Source organism: Schistocerca nitens, chromosome 4 (genome assembly GCF_023898315.1).
Source record: "Schistocerca nitens isolate TAMUIC-IGC-003100 chromosome 4, iqSchNite1.1, whole genome shotgun sequence".
In the NCBI taxonomy this organism is placed as follows: domain Eukaryota; kingdom Metazoa; phylum Arthropoda; class Insecta; order Orthoptera; family Acrididae; genus Schistocerca; species Schistocerca nitens.
In genome coordinates, this window is record NC_064617.1 from 288,800,980 (window position 1) to 288,825,942 (window position 24,963).

Below are 24,963 nucleotides of genomic sequence, written 5' to 3' on the forward strand. Positions count from 1 at the left end.
CCGCATTTAGCATGTTTCTATATTTTTGTCAAAGTCCTGTATAAGGCAGTGATTCTTCGGTTTCTCCTGGGGTATCAGTCGATCGAACACTCCAGGCGTATACTGTTCGTTGGACACTGAACTGACAGTACACCGGTGGACTGTTCGACTATATATTTAGATAAAGAAGTTCGCAAGAGCGTACCATGTATGGGCATAGAATTCTCAGTATCTAGACGAGCGTTTCTGTTTAGTGATTGCATACATGCTCTGTTATTTGTGGAGTCCGTTGCCAACAGGAGGTGGTGTTGAGGAAAAGTGGCGGATTTGGTGAGGTATAATTGAAGACAACAAATCACATTTGTTTCCATGGAAACTCGAAGAGTGATGTTTTTGAGTAATTTTTTACTTGGTGCTGAAAGCTTCTGAGTCGTCTGACCGCGTCGTATTTTTCATCAGACTCCTTCACTGCTCGACGTTCCGATACCTCTCCTGAGATCTTCTTCGGGATTCTACTGGAGTCCGTGGATGGCAGAGCGCTGTCTCGTTTACTTATATAAGCCTGTTTTCTGCACTTATTCGGAGAAGTAGAGTTACTGGGTACAAACCTTATGGCCGCTATTGGTGGGGTGTCGTCGTTGGTAAAACCTGAAAGCAGACATGGAGAGACGGAGGCAATCCAAAATATTATTGATGTTATTCGAGGAACATAAACAGTACCAGGAAACAACCGACTCAGTTACTGGATATCGGAATCCCTCTGGAAGTACTTGTAGTTCGATTTCTAAAGGGCATTTATTAGTAACTTTGGAGTCGTGAACGCCGGTCAAAGTGAGGTTGGCGACCATTACTATAAAGACGGGATCTCCAATAAAATTTCCTAGTAAATTTGCAGAGCAATATGTAGCGTTCGCGCCCTGAGAGTGAGTGGATTCTTAAATGAATTTGTATGGTTCCAGGCACCATTTCAAGTCTCAAACATCTGTGACGTTTATATACAGACGGTAGCGACGAATGAAAATTTGTTAATAAGGCTGGGAATAGAACCTGGATTTTCTGCTCAGTATGCTTATGCGCTAACCACTACACCACCCTGGCACAGGGGCTTTGAATTACTGCACGGACTACCCTAGCACGCCTCCCTTATCAATCCAAATTCCCATTCACGCCTCACCCCACTTGGTACTTACTCCTGATCTCAAGCAGCAATGCGAAGACTCTCCAGCTGTATTGGAATAGCATCTCAGCAGTATCCTGCCTGAAATCCAGGCACAGGTACCTTAATTAAATGAAAGTACAAGCTTCCAGAGGCCTTTTCAATTCTGAAACATCTACGATGTGTATATGCGGACTGAAACACCGAACAAAAATTTATGGATTCTGTCCACGCCTACGAGTGGCTCGACGCCACTGAAGCTTTGCTGGAAGGAAGATCAGGGTTTAACGCTCCATCGACATATAGATCATTAGAGACGGAGCACAATCTCTGTATAACTCAAATTCCTTTCTAGGAACCATTCCCGCATTTGCCTGTAGTGAGTTAGGGATGTTACCTCGCTCGGTACGGAAACTCAAAGGACAGACGTAAGAAACATGTCAAGTGTACTTTCCACTAAGCCAACGGCCTTGCCGCAGTGGTAACACCGGTTCCCGTCAGATCACCGAAGTTAAGCGCTGTCGGGGTGGGCTAGCGCTTGGATGGGTGACCATCCGGTCTGCCGAGAGGTGTTGGCAAGCGGGGAGCACTCAGCCCTTGCGACGCAAACTGAGGCGCTTGATTGAGAAGCAGCGGCTCTGGTCTCGAAAACTGACATACGGCCGGGAGAGCGGTGTGCTGACCACATGGCCGCTATCGACAGGGGATCTCAAGTTGATTCCGTATTTCTAGATTTCCGGAAAGCTTTTGACACCGTTCCTCATAAGTGACTTCTAATCATGCTGCGGGCCTATGGGGTATCATCTCAGTTGTGCGATTGGATTCGTGACTTCCTGTCAGGAAGGTCGCAGTTCGTAGTAACAGACGGCAAATCATCGAGTAAAACTAAAGTGATATCAGGTGTTCCCCAGGAAAGCGTCCTGGGACCTCTGCTGTTCCTCATCTATATAAATGACCTGGGTGACAATCTGAGCAGTTCTCTTAGGTTGTTCGCAGATGATGCTGTAGTTTACCGTCTAGTAAGGTCATCCGAAGACCAGTATCAGTTGCAAAGCGATTTAGAAAAGATTGCTGTATGGTGTGGCAGGTGGCAGTTGACGCTAAATAACGAAAAAAGAAATCCGTTGGAATTCGATTACTCGATAAATAGTATAATTCTCAAGGCTGTCAATTCAACTAAGTACCTGGGTGTTAAAATTACGAACAACTTCAGTTGGAAAGACCACATAGATAATATTGTGGGGGAGGTTGCGTTTCATTGGCAGGACACTTAGAAGATGCAACAAGTCCACTAAAGAGACAGCTTACACTACACTCGTTCGTCCTCTGTTAGAATATTGCTGCGCGGTATGGGATCCTTACCAGGTGGGATTGACGGAGGACATCGAAAGGGTGCAAAAAAGGGCAGCTCGTTTTGTATTATCACGTAGTAGGGGAGAGAGTGTGGCAGATATGATACGCGAATTGGGATGGAAGTCATTACAGCAAAGACGTTTTTCGTCGCGGCGAGATCTATTTACGAAATTTCAGTCACCAACTTTCTCTTCCGAATGCGAAAATATTTTGTTGAGCCCAACCTACATAGGTAAGAATAATCATCAAAATAAAATAAGAGAAATCAGAGCTCGAACACAAAGGTTTAGGTGTTCGTTTTTTCCGCGCGCTGATAGGGAGTGGAATGTTATAGAGATAGTATGACTGTGGTTCGATGAACCCTCTGCCAAGCACTTAAATGTGAATTGCAGAGTAGTCATGTAGATGTAGATGTAGATGCTCCTCCATATCCGCATCCAGTGACGCTTGTGGGCTGAGGATGACACGGCGGCCGGTCGGTAACGTTGGGCCTTCATGGCGTGTTCGGTAGGAGCTCAGTTCAGTTCACTTTCCACTAACGAATTCTACTCGTACATTAAAAATTGTGGAAGTTAGAGAAAAATATCTCCGGACGTTTATTCTCTTAGCAGATCGAGATATATGTGATGTTGGCCTTAGTAGTGAAAACTCAGACATAAAGTGTCAAAGAAATTGTCAGTCAGTAGAATCTTGATCTGTTTCTTGCTTCTCATACAGCCATCGGTGCTGAAACAAATCCGAATCGTTTCCTACGAGTTCTTTTGAAGTTGCAGAAATGTGTTCGGTTGGTACGCAAGTTTGTAGCGTTTTTCCATAAGTTTAATACGTGCTACAGACATAACAGAGACTTAATTCATCAATAATATATTCTCCTTCACCATTTGCAATAGTCTGCCAACGCTGGGGTAACTGCGCCGGCCGAAGTGGCTAGGCGGTTCTAGGCGCTACAGTCTGGAGCCGCGCGACCGCTACGGTCGCAGGTTCGAATCCTGCCTCGGGCATGGATGTGTGTGATGTTCTTAGTTAGGTTTAAGTAGTTCTAGGTTCTAGGGGACTGATGACCTCAGAAGTTCTATAGTGTTCAGAGCCATTTGAACCATTTGTTCCATTCCGCGACTACGGAAATCATGTGCTTTTGAGGAGAAGAATTCGTCGAGTCATGTTCGTAGCACATTTTCATTCAGAAAAAAAGCACTCCTTCTTCAGGCCACGAGTGGCCTACCGGGACCATCCGACCGCCGTGTCATCCTCGGTGGAGGATGCGGATAGGAGGGGCGTGAGGTCAGCACACCGCTCTTCCGGTCGTAAGATTATATTCTTGACCGAAGCCGCTACTATTCGGTCGAGTAGCTCCTCAGTTGGCATCACGAGGCTGAGTGCACCCCGAAAAATTGTAACAGCGCATGGCGGCGTGGATGGTCACCCATCTAAGTGCCGACCACGCCCGACAGCGCTTAAGCCGCAGGGGATTAGCCGAGCGGTCTCAGGCGCTGCAGCCTTGGACTGTGCGGCTGATCCCGGCGGAGGTTCGAGTCCTCCCTCGGGCATGGATGTGTGTATTTGTCCTAATTTAGGTTAAGTAGTGTGTAAGCTTAGGGACTGACGACCTTAGCAGTTAAGTCCCATAAGATTTCACACGCATTTGAACACTTGAACAGCGCTTGACTTCGGTGATCTGACGGGAACCGGTGTATCCACTGCGGCAAGGCCGTTCCCTTCATTCAGAAAGGGAGCTTCTTAAAGGTTGTTCGACAGATAGCGGAAATGGAGAAAATCTGAGTGCGCAAGATCAGGTGAGTAAGGTGGGTGCAGAATGACCTCCCAACTCAGCCGGTATAATAGGGTTTGTTGTCAGTCTAGCAGAGTACAGGCGGGCTTTATCGTGGAGTAGCATCACTTCACGCCGTCTTGCTGGTCGTTGTTCTTGGATTGCGTCTGCAAAACGTCTCAGTTGTTGGTTGGTTGATTCAGGTGTGGAGACCAAATAGTGAGGTCATCGGTCCCATCGGGTTAGGAAAGGACTGGGGAGGAAGTCGGCCATGCCGAATCAAAGGAACAATCACGGCATTTGCCTGAAGCGATTTAGGGAAATCACGGAAAAGCTGAATCAGGATGGTCGGACGTGGGTTTGACCCGTCGTCCTCCCGAATGCGAGTCCAGTGTACTAAGCGGCCGGCCGGGGTGGCCGTGCCGTTCTAGGCGCTACAGTCTGGAGCCGAGCGAGCGCTACGGTCGCAGGTTCGAATCCCGCCTCGGCCATGGATGTGTGTGATGTCCTTAGGTTAGTTAGGTTTAAGTAGTTCTAAGTTCTAGGCGACTGATGACCTCAGAAGTTGAGTCGCATAGTGCTCAGAGCCATTTGAACCATTTTGTGCTAAGCGCTGCGCCAGCTCGTTCGGTCTCAGCTGTTGACAGTAAATGTCAGCATTGACGGGTACATCTCGGGGAAGCAATTCGTCGTACACCACACCGTCGATGATCCACCAGAGGCATATCATTATATTTTGCGTATGCGCGCAGGTTTTGTACGGGGAGTCGTTGCTTTGTTTGGGCTCAAAAATTACTTCTTTCCCTTATGTTATCACAAAGACACCGTTTCTCGTCATCAGTAACAATAGTAACGATACAGGATAGGATTCTGTACTCACACACCCGATTTTCTAACCTTCGCCACTGCATGCAAATGTCGCATGATGATGGAATGATCACAGTTCTACATCTACATCCATACTCCGCAAGCCACCTGACGGTGTGTGGCGGAGGGTACCTTGAGTACCTCTATCGGTTCTCCCTTCTATTCCAGTCTCGTATTGTTCGTGGAAAGAAAGATTGTCGGTACCCCTCTGTGTGGGCTCTAATCTCTCTGATTTTATCCTCATGGTCTCTTTGCGAGATATACTGTACGTAGGCGGGAGCAATATACTGCTTGATTATTCGGTGTAGGTATGTTCTCGAAACTTCAACAAAAACCCGTACCAAGCTACTGAGCGTCTCTCTTGCAGAGTCCTCCACTGGAGTTTATCTGTCATCTCCGTAACGCTTTCGCGATTACTAAATGATCCTGTAACGAATCGTTGGATCTTCTCTATCTCTTCTATCAACCCTATCTGATACGGATCCCACAACGGTGAGCAGTATTCAAGCAGTGGGCGAACAAGTGTAATGTAACCTACTTTCTTTGTTTTCGGATTGCATTTCCTTAGGATTCTTCCAATGAATCTCAGTCTGGTATCTGCTTTACAGAAGATTAATTTTGTATGGTCATTCCATTTTAAATCACTCCTAACGCCTACTCCCAGATAATTTATGGAAGTAACTGCTTCCAGTTGCTGTTCTGCTATATTGTAGCTGAATGATAAATGATCTCTCTTTCTATGTATTCGCAGCACATTACACTTGTCTACATTGAGACTCAGTTGCCATTCCCTGCACCAAGCGTCAATTCGTTCCAGATCCTCCTGCATTTCAGTACAATTTTCCATTGTTACAACCTCTCGATATTCTACAGCACCACCCACAAAAAGCCTCAGTGAGCTTTCGATGTTATCCACAAGGTAATTTATATATATCGTGAATAGCAACGGCCTTACGACGCTCCCCTGCGGCACACCTGAAATCACTCTTACTTCGGAAGACTTCTCTCCATTGAGAATGACATTTGTCAGTTCTCGAATACACTTATGTGTATCATTGTGAAGTAATGCGTTCAAACGACCTTCATAAGATCTCGAGGACCTTTCTGAACGTGGAGAGTCACTAATGTCAAAACGATGCTCCTTAAAACAAGAAAACCATTATCTTTCCGTGTTCTGTCCAATGGCATGATCCCCACACACGGCGAAAACGCTCCTTGGCTGCTTCTGTTGCTGTCACCCCACTACTCAACCCAAACAGAAGAATGTTTTCGAAATGTTACGATTTCTCCACTTGGCACTCCATTTTTGGCTTCCACAGCTCGATTCACTGTCTCCAAACGACAAAGTGACAATACGCAAACTCAAATTGCAACAGTGAACTACAAATAAAAAGTGACAGTCGATAAAGAAACCTATAGCAACCGGGATACCAATATGCAAAACAAAACCATTACGAACTTATGCACCAACCTATAAATAGCACAAGATATTCACTCACTGTTTTTGCCCTTTTTTCAAGAAACACAACACTCTGCTTTGTACAAATACTACAATTTCATGTTTTCTGGAAAGTTTACACTGTTAACTAGTGATTTTTGATATCTGTCGTCGTCGTTGTTGTTGTTGTCTTCAGTCCTGAGACTGGTTTGATGCAGCTCTCCTGTGCAAGCTTCTTCATCTCCCAGTACTTACTGCAACCTACATCCTTCTGAATCTGCTTAGTGTATTCATCGTTTGGTCTTCCTCTACGATTTTTACCCTCCACGCTGTCCTCCAATGGTAAATTTGTGATCCCTTGATGCCTCAGAACATGTCCTACTAACCGGTCCCTTCTTCTTGTCAAGTTGTGCCGCAAACTCCTCTTCTCCCCAATTCTATTCAATACCTCCTCATTAGTTATATGATCTACCCATCTAATCTTCAGCATTCTTCTGTAGCACCACGTTTCGAAAGCTTCTATTCTCTTCTTGTCCAAACTATTTATCGTCCATGTTTCACTTCCATACATGGCTACACTCCATACAAATACTTTCAGAAACGACTTCCTTACACTTAAATCTATACTCGATGTTAACAAATTTCTCTTCTTCAGAAACGCTTTCCTTGTCATTGCCAGTCTACATTTTATATCCTCTCTACTTCGACCATCATCAGTTATTTTGCTCCCCAAATAGCAAAACTCCTTTACAACTTTAAGCCTCTCATTTCCTAATCTGATTCCCTCAGCATCACCGGATTTAATTCGACTACATTCCATTATCCTCGTTTTGCTTTTGTTGATGTTCATCTTATATCCTCCTTTCAAGACACTGTCCATTCCGTTCAACTGCTCTTCCAAGTCCTTTGCTGTCTCTGTCAGAATTACAATGTCATCGGCGAACCTCAACGTTTTTATTTCTTCTCCATGGACTTTAATACCTACTCCAAATTTTTCTTTTGTTTCCTTTACTGCTTGCTCAATATACAGATTGAATAATATCGGGGACAGGCTAGAACCCTGTCTCACTCCCTTCCCAACCGCTGCTTCCCTTTCATGCCCCTCGATTCTTATAACCACCATCTGGTTTCGGTACAAATTGTAAATAGCCTTTCGCTCCCTGTATTTTACCACTGCCGCCTTTAGAATTTGAAAGAGAGAATTCCAGTCAACATTGTCAAAAGCTTTTTCTAAGTCTACAAATGCTAGAAATGTAGGTTTGCCTTTCCTTAATCTATTTTCTAAGATAAGTCGTAGGGTCAGTATTGCTTCACGTGTTCCAACATTTCTGCGGAATCCAAACTGATCTTCGCCGAGGTCGGCTTCTACCAGTTTTTCCATTCGTCTATAAAGAATTCGCGTTAGTATTTTGCAGCTGTGACTTATTAAACTGATAGTTCGGTAATTTTCACATCTGTCAACACCTGCTTTCTTTGGGATTGGAATTATTATATTCTTCTTGAAGTCTGAGGGTATTTCGCCTGTCTCATACATCTTGCTCACCAGATGGTAGAGTTTGGTCAGGACTGGCTCTCCCAAGGCCGTCAGTAGTTCCAATGGAATGTTGTTTACTCCCGGGGCCTTGTTTCGACTCAGGTCTTTCAGTGCTCTGTCAAACTCTTCACGCAGTATGGTATCTCCCATTTCATCTTCATCTACATCTTCTTCCATTTCCATAATATTGTCCTCAAGTACATCGCCCTTGTATAGACCCTCTATATACTCCTTCCACCTTTCTGCTTTCCCTTCTTTGCTTAGAACTGGGTTTCCATTGACGCTCTTGATATTCACACAAGTGGCTCTCTTTTCTCCAAAGGTCTCTTTAATTTTCCTGTAGGCAGTATCTATCTTACCCCTAGTGAGATAAGCCTCTACATCCTTACATTTGTCCTCTAGCCATCCCTGCTTAGCCATTTTGCACTTCCTGTCGATCTCATTTTTGAGACGTTTGTGCCGGCCGAAGTGGCCGTGCGGTTAAAGGCGCTGCAGTCTGGAACCGCAAGACCGCTACGGTCGCAGGTTCGAATCCTGCCTCGGGCATGGATGTTTGTGTTGTCCTTAGGTTAGTTAGGTTTAACTAGTTCTAAGTTCTAGGGGACTAATGACCACGGCAGTTGAGTCCCATAGTGCTCAGAGCCATTTGAACCATTTTTTTGAGAGGTTTGTATTCCTTTTACTGCATTCTTGTATTTTCTCCTTTCATCAATTAAATTCAATATTTCTTCTGTTACCCAAGGATTTCTACTAGCCCTCGTCATTTTAGCTACTTGATCCTCTGCTGCCTTCACTACTTCATCACTCAGAGCTACCCATTCTTCTCCTACTGTATTTCTTTCCCCCATTCCTGTCAATTGTTCCCTTATGCTCTCCCTGAAACTCTGTACAACCTCTGGTTCTTTCACTTTATCCAGGTCCGATCTCCTTAAATTCCCAACTTTTTGCAGTTTCTTCAGTTTTAATCTACATTTCATAACCAATAGATTGTGGTCAGAGTCCACATCTGCCCCTGGAAATGTCTTACAATTTAAAACCTGGTTCCTAAATCTCTGTCTTACCATTATATAATCTATCTGATACCTTCTAGTATCTCCAGGATTCTTCCATTTATACAACCTTCTTTTATGATTCTTGAACCAAGTGTTAGCTATGCTCTGTGCAAAATTCTACCAGACGGCTTCCTTTTTCATTTCTGTCCCCCAGTCCATATTCACCCACTATGTTTTCCCTTTTTAAATTTTCTAACCTACCTGCCCGATTAAGGGATCTGACATTCCACGCTCCGATCCGTAGAACGCCAGTTTTCTTTCTCCTGGTAACGACATCCTCTTGAGTAGTCCCCGCCCGGAGATCCGAATGGGGGACTATTTTACCTCCGGAATATTTTACCCAAGAGGACGCCATCATCATTTAACCATACAGTAAAGCTGCATGCCCTCGGGAAAAATTACGGCTGTAGTTTCCGCTTGCTTTCAGCCATTCGCAGTACCAGTACAGCAAGGCCGTTTTGGTTAGTGCTGCAAGGCCAGATCAGTCAATCATCCAGACTGTTGCCCCTGCAACTACTGAAAAGGCTGCTGCCCCTCTTCAGGAACCACACGTTTGTCTGGCCTCTCAACAGATACCCCTCCGTTGTGGTTGCACCTATGGTACGGCCATCTGTATCGCTGAGGCACGCAAGCCTCCCCACCAACGGCAAGGTCCATGGTTCATGGGGGTCCTTAGGACAGCAATTTCCCTTAATTAAACCGCAGCTGCAAGAGAATTGTGAACGTTAGTTGAAGAGGGGTTTCAAGTGAATAAAAAAATGCAACCAATGGAAACGAATAACAGTTTATTTCGTATTATTTACTGCAAATAAATAAATATGGAACTGTACGAGTAGTATACAGGCCCATGAATACCTGAAAATAATTTGGGCAATAGGTGCTTGTGAATCAAGTGAAGAGACAATTTTTTTTCAGGAATGATTAACTGTCACTTGGATAGAGATACACCGGTCGTAATTAAAGAAAAATCAATAGCAACATATTTATATAGCAATAATCAGTGGAGGTCTCCATTAATGAAAAGCTGCGGATGTAACTGTCAATTGTAATAATGCTTTTCAAATGAATGCAACATTGTATGACCTGTTGAACTGATGTCAGAAGAAAATGAAATTCCCAATTAGAAACTTCTGTTCTGTGACTCTGTCTCTTTAAGATGGGCAGCGTTGACTCAATGTAGCTATATTTAAATTTTCTTGTTCCATGTGCATAGATAAAAAGGAAGTACAAGGAAAATATTTTGCAGGAAAATTGTGTCTTTGCATGAATCAGGTGAAGAATTATTAAACAATGAAACTGTTTCTATAATTAAGTGTTTAACAATAATATTTTAATTTGAATCGAGTGAAAAATAAAACTGTACCTTGTTTCATTTTAAGCAGCTTTAACTTAGTATTTGAATAAGCATTACATATAACGAAATACATACGCTTTATAAATCTTTTTCCACAAAAACGTAGTCAACAAAGCTGAACACTGCCAACTGGAATGTAATGGAAAATAATAATAACTAGGAATGAATCCGGTCGAAGAACTCGAACGCATAGGAACTCAGTTTAATTGTCTTCAGTTATTTCGTCATTTGATTCCTTGTACGAGTATTTAGCATCACTGGGAATTATAAGGGACGCTGAAGGTTGAATCGAGTATCGTGCTTCACTTTTTACCCTGAAATTCTTCACAAATCCCTTTTCGGCTCTTCATTTCAATATTCAGTATGCAGAATCGCCAACAAATGACTAGGAATCAGGATGCATACACAAACGTCATAGTAACACTACGGTGGTAGAATATTGTAGTCATTCATGCACTCAAGTGCAGCAAAACGCTGAATTACAAACTTTTTGCGATGGCTATTATACACATCAACCCTGCTACGCTTGCATTTTTCCTTAGCTTCATTGAACCAAGTACGTTTGACAGACAGTTGTCGCCTGCATCTGGTACACTGAAGCGTGGGAAGCGTTCCCATCCCAAGTACGTAATGCTACCATTGTTTTTTTTCTTTATCGCTGAACTTATTTATCACTGAACTTATGATATGTGCTTCTAATAACAGTTCGTGGCTGGAAAATACTCTGTAGGTTTTGGCGAAGATGTTCTTGTTTATCAGAAACAATATCACCACTTTATACACACTGAGTCGTGAAAATTAAGCTCGCATTTATCACTGGCGAATTTCGTAAACTACTTCGTCCTTCGTGCTGTCAGTAGAAACAGCGGTCAAAATGAAACTCCCATTTATGAATGGTCACTTCCGTAAAACATTTGGTCCTTCATGTTGACAGCATTGCAGATGGCATGGATCACTGTTCGAGTCTTTCTGTCTATACAGGTTCCTGAATCATTAAGCTTTAATGACCATTAAAAATTCAGGAGCTGTGCGTTATTATCGTTGACAATGTTTATGAAGACCATCCAAACACCTTAGTGTACGAGATTTAACGTTGGAGACTTTGCACCACTGAATATGATGATGTTATCCAGTTGAGTGCGAATCTGGAACTGTAAATTCTCCTGCATTTAGACCCACTTCTTTGCAGTTTTGGCGCCTCAAATAGTCGCAAACGTTTACACAATTATTTACGAAACCGAGTATGTGGGATATCGGCCGTTATCTGGTCGACCACACTTTCAAATAAGCGCGCCGCCAGCTATGCTGTCGCGTTTCCTACAACCGCCATCGCGGCACAAGGGCGCTGGCCATGAACGATTACGTCTCTGCCAATGAGATGCAAGCATCCCCTGTCCGGAGCTCCAGCGGCGTGTCCACTTAAGTTCGAACATTCATGCACTGAGCCCATTTTGTGTGTTCGCCAGTTGATAGCAGTTACAAACTTTCGTAGTGGCCACGGCGCGACATGTTCTGAATAGACATTGTACTGAAGAGTATCAGTTTTATAACTCTTTGGTATCTGTATATATTTCTGTATTCAGATCTACTGTTAGCTACTGACGCTGAAAATACAACAGCAAAGCTATATATTATTTTTGCTATTTGATATTAGATGTAGAATAAATTAATGTCGGAATTCTCCGTTCATGAATGGCATCTGATCCTTGCTCCTGTACCACACAGCGTGCAAAGGAAACAATAATGCAGGATGTGATAACCTCGCTTCAGTAGGAACAGTTCTGAAACGTTTCCAACGCAGTCTATTGGTGCTGGAAAACTACGACATTAAGGCGACATTTTGTTCGTCTCTGTATGCCTCCACTAATTACTATTCCTCCCAAATGACGGATGAGGCAACGTACCACTTGACATAGTGCAGAAAGATAGGGTAAATCATCACACGTGTTCAATGATTCTTGAATGGCACAGAGGATTCTCGGATCACTTTGGTATCGTCCCTTCCGTTCTGACAGCGGAGATCTTAGAACTCACGGAGCGGATTTAAGGATGGTCACACACACGAGTACTGTCTTTTGTCGTTGTACATACATCCAGAGAGCACGAGACAGCGACTGAGGGTAAGGAAACAGACGAGCTCACTGAAGGCGGTACGTGGTTCGATTCAGTCACTGGAAATATGTGCCGCTGGAGGTAATGTTGGCCCATCTCAGTCAGTGGCACTGTCGCCGTCAGGAACTGGCATGTGGGGTGATGTCTACCGAGAAGCCACCCCCAAATCTCGACCCCGTCAACAGACGCGCAGCGCAGGTCACTGTCGGAGCCAGGGGGCGACGCCACCTTCGTGGGGCTGGCCGATGTCCGGCAGTCCGATGGGGACGTCGTCAGTGGCGTTGGTGTGGTTGCGCTCGAGGGGCAGGACGTCGTTGCCCCCAGAGGCAGCGGCTCGAGCCTCCGGGCTGAAGTAGCGCGCCAGCACTTCGTGCCGGTAGACGAAGAGCAGCGCGCCGCCCACCGCGGCCAGCACCGCAAGCAGCGACAGCGACGCCCACAGCGCCGCCGCCCCCGCCTCGCTGCCGCCCGTGCTGGCGCCGGCAGTGGCGCCGTCGCTGGCGCCGGCAGTGGCGCCACTACTGGTGCCAATAGTAGTGGCACCAAGGATGCTGGACACCGTACTCGCCGTCTGCCCTGCTGTCTGTGAGCAGAGTAATGGAAGATTACTATCTACGTTTAACATTATACTACTACACTACTGACCATTAAAAATGCTACACCACGAAGATGACGTGCTACAGAAGCGAAATTTAACCGACAGGAAGAAGATGCTGTGATATGCAAATGATTAGCTATTCAGAGCATTCACACAAGGTTGGCGCCGGTGGCGACACCTACAACGTGCTGACATGAGGAAAGTTTCCAACCGATTTCTCATACACAAACAGCAGTTGACCGGCGTTGCCTGGTGAAACGTTGTTGTGATGCTTCGCCTAAGCAGGAGAAAAGAGTACCATCACGTTTCCGATTTTGATAAAGGTCGGATTGTAGCCTATAGCGATTGCGGTTTATCGTATCGCGACATTGCTGCTCGCGTTGGTCGAGATCCAAGCAGAGCAGAATATGGAATTGGTGGGTTCAGTAGGGTAATACGGGACGCCGTGCTGGATCCCAACGGCCTTATATCACTAGCAGTCGAGATGACAGGCATCTTATCCGCATGGCCGTAATGCATCGTGCAGCCACGTCTCGATCCCTGAGTCAACAGATGGGGACGTTTGCAAGACAACAACTGTCTGCACGAACAGTTCGACGACGTTTGCTGCAGCATGGACTATCAGCTCGGAGACCATGGCTTCGGTTACCCTTGACGCTGCATCACAGACAGGAGCACCTGCGATGGTGTAGTCAACGACGAACCTGGGTGCATGAACGGCAAAACGTCATTTTTTCGGATGAATCCAGGTTCTGTTTACAGCACCATGATGGTCGCATCCGTGTTTGGCGACATCGCGGTGAACGAACATTGGAAGCGTGTATTCGTCATCGCCATACTGGCGTATCACCCGGCGTGATGGTATGGAGTGCCATTGGTTACACGTTTCGGTCGCCTCTTGCTCGTATTGACGGCATTTTGAACAGTGGACGTTACATTTCAGATGTGTTACGACCCGTGGCTCTACCCTTCATTCGATCCCTGCGAAACCCTACATTTCAGCAGGTCCTGCACGGGCCTTTCTGGATACAGAAAATGTTCGACTGCTGCCCTGGCCAGCACATTCTCCAGATCTCTCACGAATTGAAAACTTCTGGTCAATGGTGGCCGAGCAACCGGCTCGTCACAATACGCCAGTCACTACTCTTGATGAACTGTGGTATCGTGTTGAAGCTGCATGCTCAGCTGTACCTGTACACGCCATCGAAGCTCTGTTTAACTCAATGCCCAGGCGTATCAAGGCCGGTATTGGGGCCAGAGGTGGTTGTTCTCGGTACTGATTTCTCAGGATCTATGCACGCAAATTGCGTGAAAATGTAATCACATGTCAGTTCTAGTATAATATATTTGTCCAATGAATAGCTGTTCATCATCTGCATTTCTTGTTAGTGTAGCAATTGTAATGGCCAGTAGTGTAATTTCCTTACTTTTCTTTTACCATTAATGCTAATCCTCATTCAGCAATGTAACATTTAACATTAAGCGATGACCCGAAACATTATGACCACCGGCCACCGTGTGGTTGTATGCTGTCTGGTGGCGCCGAGGACACGTGGTGTGGTAAGACAATATGAGCGAAGCGGAGGCAAATGGGCTACGATAAGTGGTGCAATTGCGGAAATCCGCCGGCTTAAGCGACTTTCACAATAGCCAGTTTGTTGTGGCCCAGTTGAGCCGTGTGCGACTCATGTTCATTCTTTTTATTGTTTGTCATCTTCTCTTGCCGTAATGCTGCCTCGTTTTCTTATTCCACCCGGCCGATGTGGCCAAGCGGTTCTAGGCGCTTCAGTCCGGAACTGCGCTGCTGCTACTGTCGCAGTTTCGAATCCTGCCTCGGGCATGGATGTGTGTGATGTCCTTAGGTTAGTTAGGTTTAAGTAGTTCTAAGTCTAGAGGACTGATGACCTCAGATGTTACGTCCCATAGTGCTTAGAGCCATTTGAACCATTTTTTTTAAAGCTTATTCCGTTTACTGGCGTCACTAACTTCTTGCCTTACCGGTCCGTGAGTGGCATCAGCAGCACTTATCGATAAGTGCTCTGTCGTACTATCTGTGGAACCACCGATAGTATTTCCGGGTCGTCGTGTGTATGGAGGTCAGTTGCGGACGGACCAGCAGTTGGGAATTCAGTCGGGACGCAGTACCAGTGAAGTCGGGGACGGAGCGGCAGTGAGGTGCGGACAGGCAGTACTCGCCGACCGCTGGTGACACACATGAACTGTCCGACGGAAGGAGATTGGAGTGGGATGATCTTGGTTGGTCGTTCATTTGGTCGCCTCATCAGGCGACGTGTATTTGGTCTTTTGACCGTTTCGGAGCCTCGTCAGTTGGTCATCTTCCCGGACGTGGGTCGGTTCCTTGCTTGTGCAGAGATGTCGTGCCCAATGGGCAAGAGTTACCTCTGCATGGTTGGGTCAGAGCCAGTGTGCCCGGGTCGCCGTGTCTCCGAATTCCGAACGGACATCGATTTGAGTCGGGTTGGAGCTGCAGTCAGCTTCGCCCGACCGTTGCCGACACACGTAACTTCAGTGGGAACGACCTGGGTCGGTCGTTCTGTCGGTCGTCTCATCGGACGACGTTTATTTGGTCTCCGACCGCTTGTGCGAACTCTCTGTGTGACGAATTGATTCGTCCTTGTTGTTCAACAGTGATTGCTTTTATGGTTGTTCGAGTTCTTGTGCAAGTGTGTTTACGTGGAACCGTGTGTACCTTCTGTGATTTCCACAGAGCAGATGAATGCTGTCTGCTTTCTGGAAGAGTCAGTCGGTCGGTTGAAATAAAGCAGCGAGTGTATGGGGTGGAAGGGAATTGATTAGGCTGTTGGTTGGTACTGCAACCGTCCCTAGGTCGTGTTGACAGCCGATTGTTTAGTGTTACGTTTGGCTGCCTGTCTCAACTAAACTGTGCTCAGAGTTTCCTCCCCAGGCCGACACTTCGAACACTCCTGAGCACCACTGTTTTTTGTTTGCGATTTCATTTTATTTCGGCGCAGGTACTGTGCCAGGCCTTCAGCCGTGTTTTACTTAAAATTGTTGTTGCTCTGTATATAGGCCTTCAGCCGTGTTCGTTTCAGAATCTGTGTCTTTCATATGTTAATCCTTGTCTGTAAGGTTTCACCTTAATTATCTTGAATTCTTGAAACGGCCTTCAGACATGTTCTGTAAATGTTATGTTAAGGTGGTCTTTAATTATTCTTCAGTAATTGTTTGGAATTTCAGCCGACAAGATACTTCAAGTTTTGGCTGTGAGCCTATGGGACTTAACATCTGTGGTCATCAGTCCCCTAGAACTTAGAACTACTTAAACCTAACTAACCTAAGGACATCACACACATCCATGCCCGAGGCAGGATTCGAACTGCGACCGTAGTGGTCGCGTGGTTCCAGACTGTAGCGCCTAGAAGATGTTTTTGTTGTACTGTGTAAAAGCTTATCTTCAAAGCCTCTCTTTTACTATGTAACAAATTTTTTATTGGGCCTTCAGCCGAGGAATTTATTTGAATTTTCCTTAATATGGCATTTAGCCGAAAATTGAAAACGCTTGGCTTCTAAAGAATTTCCTTAGCTGATCTGTAATATTATTCGGCCTTTAGCCGAGAAGATATTCCAATTTTACTTAAGTAAGGCCTTCAGCCGTTACTCTAAATCCTGGTGTTTTAAAAGAAATCATTTAAACTTATTCTGGAGAAGTTACCTGGGCCCTCAGTCGTGAATTGATCTTTGTTGTTTTAAATAGAAAACTGTGCATTGGTTCGAGGAATAAAGTTGTGTGTTTTTGTATAACTAACAGTAATTGACCTTGGCCCCTTTCCACAACCTGATCCGCTCTTCCTGCGACAACCAGGATTTCACCAGCGTGTGGGAGCTGGTCGGCTGTTCGCGTGCTACTGTCGTGAGTGTCTACGGAAAGTGGTTGAAGAATGCTGCAACCACGAGTAGGCGACAAGAAGTGGACGTCCATACATAGAGAATGGAGGGTAGCAGGATAGGTGGCGATTTGTGGCAGATCTGAAACGGAGTACAGTTCTGGCGCTGGCACATGTGTTTTTAAACACACCATACAGCTTATAGTGTTGATTATGGTGTTCCGTAGCAGAGGACCCCTACGTGTTCCCATTTTGACCCAACAACATCGTCAATTATGATTGCAGTGGGCACGGGATCATCGACACTGCACCGCGAATCAATGGAATCGCAAAACCCGGTCGGATGAATCCCGTTTATTGTTAAACCAGGTCGATCAGGTCGATGGTCGTGTCCAGATACGGCTGCTCGAAACATGCAGCTCGCCACGGACGCAGGCTGTTGGGAGCAGTTTTATGCTACGGGGGACACTCAACTGTGCTTCCATTGGACCGGCGGTAGTAACATAAGGCATCATGACAACTGCGGACTACGTGAGCATTACTAGGGGCCAGCTGTAACCCCTTGTGCTTGATGTCTTTCTTAACAGCGGTGGCATCTTCAGTAGGATAACTGTCCGTGTCACAAGGCCAGAATCGTGCTGCAATGGTCTGAGCGGCATGATAGTATACTCATGTTGACATCTTGGCTGCCAGATTCGGCTTATCGGTAAACCAGCTGGGACGCTATCGGGCAACAGCTCCGCACCCACAAGCCACCCGCCCGTAAATTACGGGAAGTGTGTGACGTGTGCGGAGGCATCTGGCGCCACAAACCTCTGGAAACCTATCAAGTACTTATCGAGTCCATGGCACCCAGGATCACTGCTGAACTGCGTTCCAGAAATGGACCAACACGCTTTTAAGTAGCTGGTCATCACGGTTTGGCTTATCAGTGTATTTTTTCGCTATTGTAAATAATTAGTCTTTATTGTACTTGGACAAAGATGAATGAGAGCACTGTATCAGTATTGAATTAGATCCTTGACTTCGTGTTCAGTTTTATCTTGTGTTGACTTCCTAGTTAGTCAGTCTTATTTGAGGCATAGTAGCGAGCAGTGATTTCCACCAGAAGGAGGCTCCTGCTCATACAGCATTTTGGTCTGAAGATGACCACAGGCGTGGTCGAAACCGGTTACCAGAATAAATAAATTTATGATCAAGTCTGATTTTAATAGTAACTAATAGTAGCGAGCATTTCGGAGAAAGAAATCTGTTGGATTAAAACTGTCTGCCGGACTGAGACTCGAACTCGGGACCTTTGCCTTTCACGGGCAAATGCTCTAGCAACTGAGCTACCCAAGCACGACTCACGACCCGTCCTCACAGCTTCAATTCTGCCAGTACCTGGTCTCCTACCTTCCAAACTTCACAGTAGCTCTTCTGAGAACTTAGCAGAACTAGCAGCCCAGGAAGAAAGGATATTACGGAGACATGGCTTAGCCACAGCCTGGGGGATGTTTACAGAATGAGATTTTCCCTCTGCAGCGGAATGTGCGCCGATATGAAACTTTGTGGCAGATTAAAACAGTGTGCCGGACCAGGACTCGAACTCGGGACCTTTGCCTTTCGCGGGCCAGTGTGGTAGAGCACTTGCCCGCGAAAGGCGAAGGTCCCGAGTTCGAGTCTCGGTCCGTCACACAGTTTTAACCTGCCACGATGTTTCATATCAGCGCACACTCCGCTGCAGAATGAAAATCTCCTTATGGAAGAAATCCGTTGTTTTTCAATCTGGTTCAAAAAATGGTTCAAATGGCTCTGAGCACTATGCGACTTAACTTCTGAGGTCATTAGTCGCCTAGAACTTAGAACTACTTAAACCTAACTAACCTAAGAACATCACACACATCCATGCCCGCGGCAGGATTCGAACCTGCGACCGTAGCGGTCGCTCGGTTCCAGACTGTAGCGCCTAGAACCGCACGGCCACTCTGGCCGGCTTTCAATCTGGGAAAAGCTGTCTGGAATACTTTATTACGAAGATGATAAATTATTTATAATACTTTCTTGTTCTTTATATTGATGGAGAAGATTTTGGAGGAATTTTAAAGGTATGTTTATAGTTTGTAATGAGCGAATTTCGTAATTGCTAGAGTCTTCTTATGTTGTGCAGTCTTTTTGTCAATAATCATAGTATGATTTCTCAGAAACGATTTTCTTTACAGTAAAACCTACCTTCATGATTTATAGTTATGAATATTTTTTCGTGTGTGCATTGTACCTCACGCCACACGAAATCATAGATTGCTTCTGACAAACAGGAAGAAAGAGATTTGTAGTGAGTACTTTATTTTCCTTTAGCTTATGAATCTGCTGATTTGTATTTGCTTCCGAAAACGCCAGTACGTCAGACAAAAAACGGCATGCTGAGTAAGAGGTAAGTCACCTTACAGTCTTGTGCGAACTGTGAGTAGTAGGGACTGATCAGGCGTCATGCTAGCATGCAGACTGATTTTCAGTGAATAGTGTTGATGATGTCAAACAATTATTTTCTTAGGAGTAGAGCAGTAATTTATTTTTGTGGATATTCAAAATGAAACAATGCACTTCATATCACGCAGCGGTCCTAATGTACTTCTGTACTCAGTTTAGGTTATACAGTTTTCATTGAGCACACAATTAATTTCTTTTGGCATTTAATTAGATTCATTTTCTTTATTTCAAATTTTAAATTTCAAAACTTTAAAGTTTTATTTCACGACACTGTTCACATTCGGAACACAGGGTCATCCAACCGTCAGTTTTGCTAAGCAAATAAAATACTTGAAATACACGTTACATGAGGAGAAAGTTTTTCTCACAGACAGATAATTTTTTTGTAAAAAGCTTACTTACGTTTGTAAGCAAAAAGAATATAGCATTTCTCAAACGCACAGTTCTCGGGGGAGAGGGAGAGGATACAGTGTGTTACTGGCCCCAACTCCCCCCCCCCCCCCCCCCCGTCTCCCTCCATACCTCCATAGAAAACAAATTATGGTCACCCGCTTTTAACATGTCACAGATGTGTCTAATATTAATAAAAATAACAATATAATATATAAAATAATTTAATATAATAATTATACTTTCTATGTAAGACCTTTAGTATTACATCCAAGAAACTACAGTTCAGAAAAATATGGCGTTTAAAACGTATTTGTCAAAAATTTGAGAAGAACTTGTCGCATGCAATTAGTATAGGATCTGCAATAGCAGCAAACTCTCACAACGTTGACGAAATCGTATCTTACACAATGTAAAACCGAAGGACGAACTCACAATTATCAACATTTCTCTTAGTGAATCCATGTCTGAAGACTTTGTCTGTGTGAGCATGTAAATGAGGAGAATGTTTTTTTTCTTTCAGTCGTTTTCATTTAGTTTGGGAAGTCAGTCATACTGTTTTTCCCACTTTAGTGGACGGTCTGTCCTTTTTGCCGACCATCACACAAATGATTGTGGTTTGCTGGTTCTACCACTGAATTTACAGTCTTGGATTTGCTGTTGGTGACAGATGTGGCCAATCTGGAAGTATGTCGCTTCATGTGTCTGGAATATTACAGGTCAGAGTGTAATCATGTGCAGTTGGGCAGGCTCACCACGTAAGCAACTGGCATGTATCCTGTGTGAAATATAGTTCCTAATTTCTGGAATTTTTGTCATTTTCGAGACAGTTTGCTTTTCGTGCTATTTTAGTCTACAGAAGTTAGCTGTGAAATATGGAATTTGATATACATATAAATACGAGGACGTTCAATAAGTAATGCAACACATTTTTTTCTGAAAGCAAGTTGGTTTTATTCAGGATTCAAATAAACTAAATCATTCCGCACTCTTTTGGCTACAAAACTATATTTTTCAACATAATCTCCGCAATGCTACAGGCTTACGGAACCTCACAGGGAGGGGATGTACGAGGTGCGACAATAAAGTAATGAGACTGATGTGAAAAAAAAAATGTTGCTTACCGTTTCAGTCAAGTTTAGTGTTGTCTCCTTCAAAGTAGTTCCCTTAAGATTGCACACACTTTTTCCAGCGCTTCTGCCATTGATGGTTACATTTCTGGAACTCATCTTCTGTAATATCCTGCAAGACCCTCATCACAGCTTTTTGGACATCTTGTGTTGTTTGAGAATGGTGTCACTTGACCTCCGTTTTGACTCTTGGAAATACAAAAAAGTCGCAAGGAGCGATAGCTGGTGAATAAGATGGCTGTGGTAGTACTGAAATTTGTTTTGAGGTTAAAAATTGCTGTATTGACAGAGCAGTATGGAATGCTGCATTATCGTGATGCAGAATACAATTATCACCAATGTTGGCACCGACAAGAAGAACTCTTTTACGAAGTCTTTGTAAAATTTCTTTGTAGTAATATTGGTTAACTGTTTGTCCAGGAGGCACCCACTCTTTATGAACAACTCCCTTGGAATCAAAGAAGCACACAAGCATGCATTTCAGTTTTGACTTCAACATTCGTTCTGCCTTCACGAAACATTTTATGCCAACGAAAAACCTGAGCTCTTGACATAACCTCCTCTCCAAAAGCCTTCTGAAGTTTACTGTAAGTTGTCGTCATGTTTTCACGCAAACGCAACGCAAAAAGAAATGGCATACCGTTGCGCAATATTATGCGGTTCCATCTCCGTGACGAGAGACACAAACATATGTTAAATTATTACAGCACAACTCATGACTGAGCATCGATGTGCCGCTTGGACTAGAAGCAGCTTATAGACCAAGGTCAAAGATATTGTGCCTTCGCAAGCCTGCAGGGTTGCCACATCTTGCAAAGAAAATCAGTCTCATAACTTTATTGTCGCACCTCATATACCCGCGTGGTACCACTCCACTGGTAGACGTCGGAGCCAACGTCTCGCTGTATCAATAACGTTCCCATCACCCATGTACTTCTTCGCGTGGAGTTCATCCTTCATTGGCTCAAACAGATGGAAGTCAGAAGGGGTGAGATCTGCGCTGTGGGGTGCATGAGGAAGAACACTCCAGTGAAGTTCTGTGAGGTCCTCTCAGGAATTGAGTTATCATGGAGAAGCAGAAGTTCTTTTGCATCTTTGTGGTGAAGACGACATTGGAGTCGTTTTTTCAATTTCCCAAGCGCTGTACAATACACTTCCGAGTTGATCGTTGCCCCATGAGGAAGGAAATCAAACAGAATAACTCCTTCAGAGTCCCAGAAGACCGTCGCCATGACTTTAGCAGCTGTATGTGCGGCTTTGAACTTTTCCCCCAGAGGATAGGTGGTGTGGCATCACTCCATTGATTACCGTTTTTACCTCAGTCCGAAGTGATGAACCCATCTTTCATCGCCTGTGACAATGTTTGACGGAAAATTGACACGATCAGCCTCATAAAGCGCAAGCAATTTCATACAGATGGTTCTTCGCTGCTCTTCGTGGTCTTCTATTAAGTGGTGAGGAACCCACATGACACACACCTTTGAGTTCCCGAAGAGGTGGACGAGTGTGTCAGCACTACAAACACAGACATTCTGTTGAGCAGCGAGGTATTGGAGTTTGGTTTGTCGATCATCTCAAATGAGTGTCTGCATGTTCCAACATTTCAGGGGTCACAGCCGTGTGTGGACAGGTTTGCGCGACCTTGTTGCGATAATGACAGACATATCGTCCAACATCTAGCAGTCCGACTTCAGGCCACAAGTAGTCCATCGGGATCATCCGACCACCGTGTCATCCTCAGCTGAGGATGCGGATAGGACGAGCGTGGGGTCAGCACACCGCTCTCCCGGTCGTTACGATGGTTTTCTTTGAGCGGAGCCGCTTCTATTCGGTCGAGTAGCTCCTCAGTTGGCATCACGACGCTGAGTGCACCCCTAAAAGTGGCAACAGCGCATGGCAGCCCGGATGGTCACCCATCCAAGTGCCGGCCACGCCCTACAGCACTTAACGTCGGTGCTCTAACGGGAACCGTTGTATCCACAGCGGGAAGGCCGTTGCCTGTCCAACATCTAGTCGTTCTCTTATTCAGTGGGAGGTCTCTGCAGAAATTCTGGAAGCGCATGGTTTTCTGCCAAAAGAAACACAATGAAAGTTCCCTGCTTGGAACACATCTCCATTACAGACGCACATTTTGAAGTCTACCTACAGCTTGTGATGCTACTTGAATTACGCAACTATTACGGCACCTCACCTGAACCTCTCGATACCAGCTATATTCTACTGTGTTTCTGTTAACTACTTAACATATTTCTGAGACAACATTCAGATTTGATTTCATTTGTGATACATCGATATGTTTATATTGCAATGATATTATTCTTATGTGCATTCTTTCTTTTGTCAGTATGATCTTTGACGTACTTGTAACTCTGATTTTTGGGCGCGTAAGGGATAGTAAGTTAGTTGTTAAGTTGTTAGAGAGTCGGGTGTCTTGGACGTAATGTAGGAAAGATGCGTATTGTAGTCCGCTTATAAAATGTGAACATTAACAGTGACTGTGAGGAAGATGTTTTCAAGTATGTTTTGTATTGTGAAGTGATGTTTTGTGTGTTTACGTGATATTGCAATTAAACAGAAGTGTAACTTAAATTCGAAGTGCTGATTACTTTTTTGCATCACTATTGTGCTAACTTTGAAAGGTATAATCTTGAAGAATGTCTTGTGAAGCCCATCTACAAAACTTTTGAATATAGCAGGATAAAACCTAGGCCTCTTTGCATCCGAGCTTGGAATCATAACCACCTAGATTTTCAACAATTGAGCCATGAGTTTACGATTAGACCAGCGTGGGAAACACAAAAAGATGAGTGCCTAGTTTTTTGATTATTACATGCAATGACTTTATTAACTGTGCTCTAATGACACCTGCCACATAATATGACTTGTTGCCCGAAAATGCAGTATTTAGCAGCGTGAGCAACACCACAATCGTTATTAAATGCTGACCTTTGTTGTGGTAGGGTTGTTAGAAGCTCTGCCACCTATCGGAACGCGATTACACTATAGAGGCTGAAGCAGGAATATTGCAAAAAAAAAAAAAAAAATGGTTCAAATGGATCTGAGCACTATGGGACTTAACATCTGTGGTCATCAGTCCCCTAGAACTTAGAACTACTTAAACCTAACTAACCTAAGGACATCACACACATCCATGCCCGAGGCAGGATTCGAACCTCGGACCGTACCAGTGACGCGGTTCTGGACTGAGCGCCTAGAAGGAATATTGCACGATGTGCCAGAATAAACTCCGCATTTTTTTCAACCAAAATCGGCCAAGAGTAAAATGTGTTACATTACTTATGGAACGCCTCTCGTACGAACGGTTCTACTGAAATGTGTCTCGAGAGGGCAGTCACGAGCGCCGTTACCTTGTCGCAGTCGAGCTTGTGGAGCTGCACGTCCTGCCAGGGCCGCGGCGGCTCCCCGCAGTAGACGTTGGCCTCGTCCACGTGCTCCTCGGCCCAGTTCCAGGTGTCGCGCAGCGCGCAGTCGCACTCCAGCGGGTTGCGCTCCACGTCGAGCAGCACGAGGTGCGCCTCCGCCGACTCGTTGGCCAGCCAGAGCGTGCGCAGGCGGTTGGCCTGCAGGTCCAGGTAGCGCAGCTCCGGCGCCGCCGCCAGCAGGTTGGGCTGCACCGACTGCAGCGCGCAGTCCGCCGCCGAGAGCCGCTGCAGCTTGGGCGCCTGCAGCGGGCCCAGGGGTCCCTGCATCAGTCTGTTCCCGTCCAGCCGCAGCTCCAGCAGCTGCGGCAGGTTCTGTAACGTGGTAGCACCACATTCAGCCACTATACGTGCTTTCACAGTGCTGGAACAAGTGACCTATGAGCTTGTAATGGTTCTTTACTTACGTGACCATTACGGCACACCAACCCCAGTTCTCGATACCAGTAATATCGTA

At 45.1% G+C, this 24,963-nt stretch overlaps 1 protein-coding gene across 2 annotated transcripts in view; it reads right to left on the minus strand.

Annotated features, from left to right (window-relative positions):
• Positions 1–9,912: 9,912 nt before the first annotated feature.
• LOC126251694 (carboxypeptidase N subunit 2-like) overlaps positions 9,913–24,963 on the minus strand; it is a 139,325-nt gene continuing 124,274 nt past the window's right edge. For both annotated transcript variants that reach the window (XM_049952281.1, XM_049952282.1), the window contains exons 4-5: positions 24,435–24,821; positions 9,913–13,196 (exon numbers count right to left, since the gene is read on the minus strand). In XM_049952281.1, coding sequence (XP_049808238.1) covers positions 12,813–13,196; positions 24,435–24,821 — 771 coding nt within the window. In that variant the 3' untranslated portion in view covers positions 9,913–12,812. The remainder of the gene's footprint in view (positions 13,197–24,434; positions 24,822–24,963) is intronic.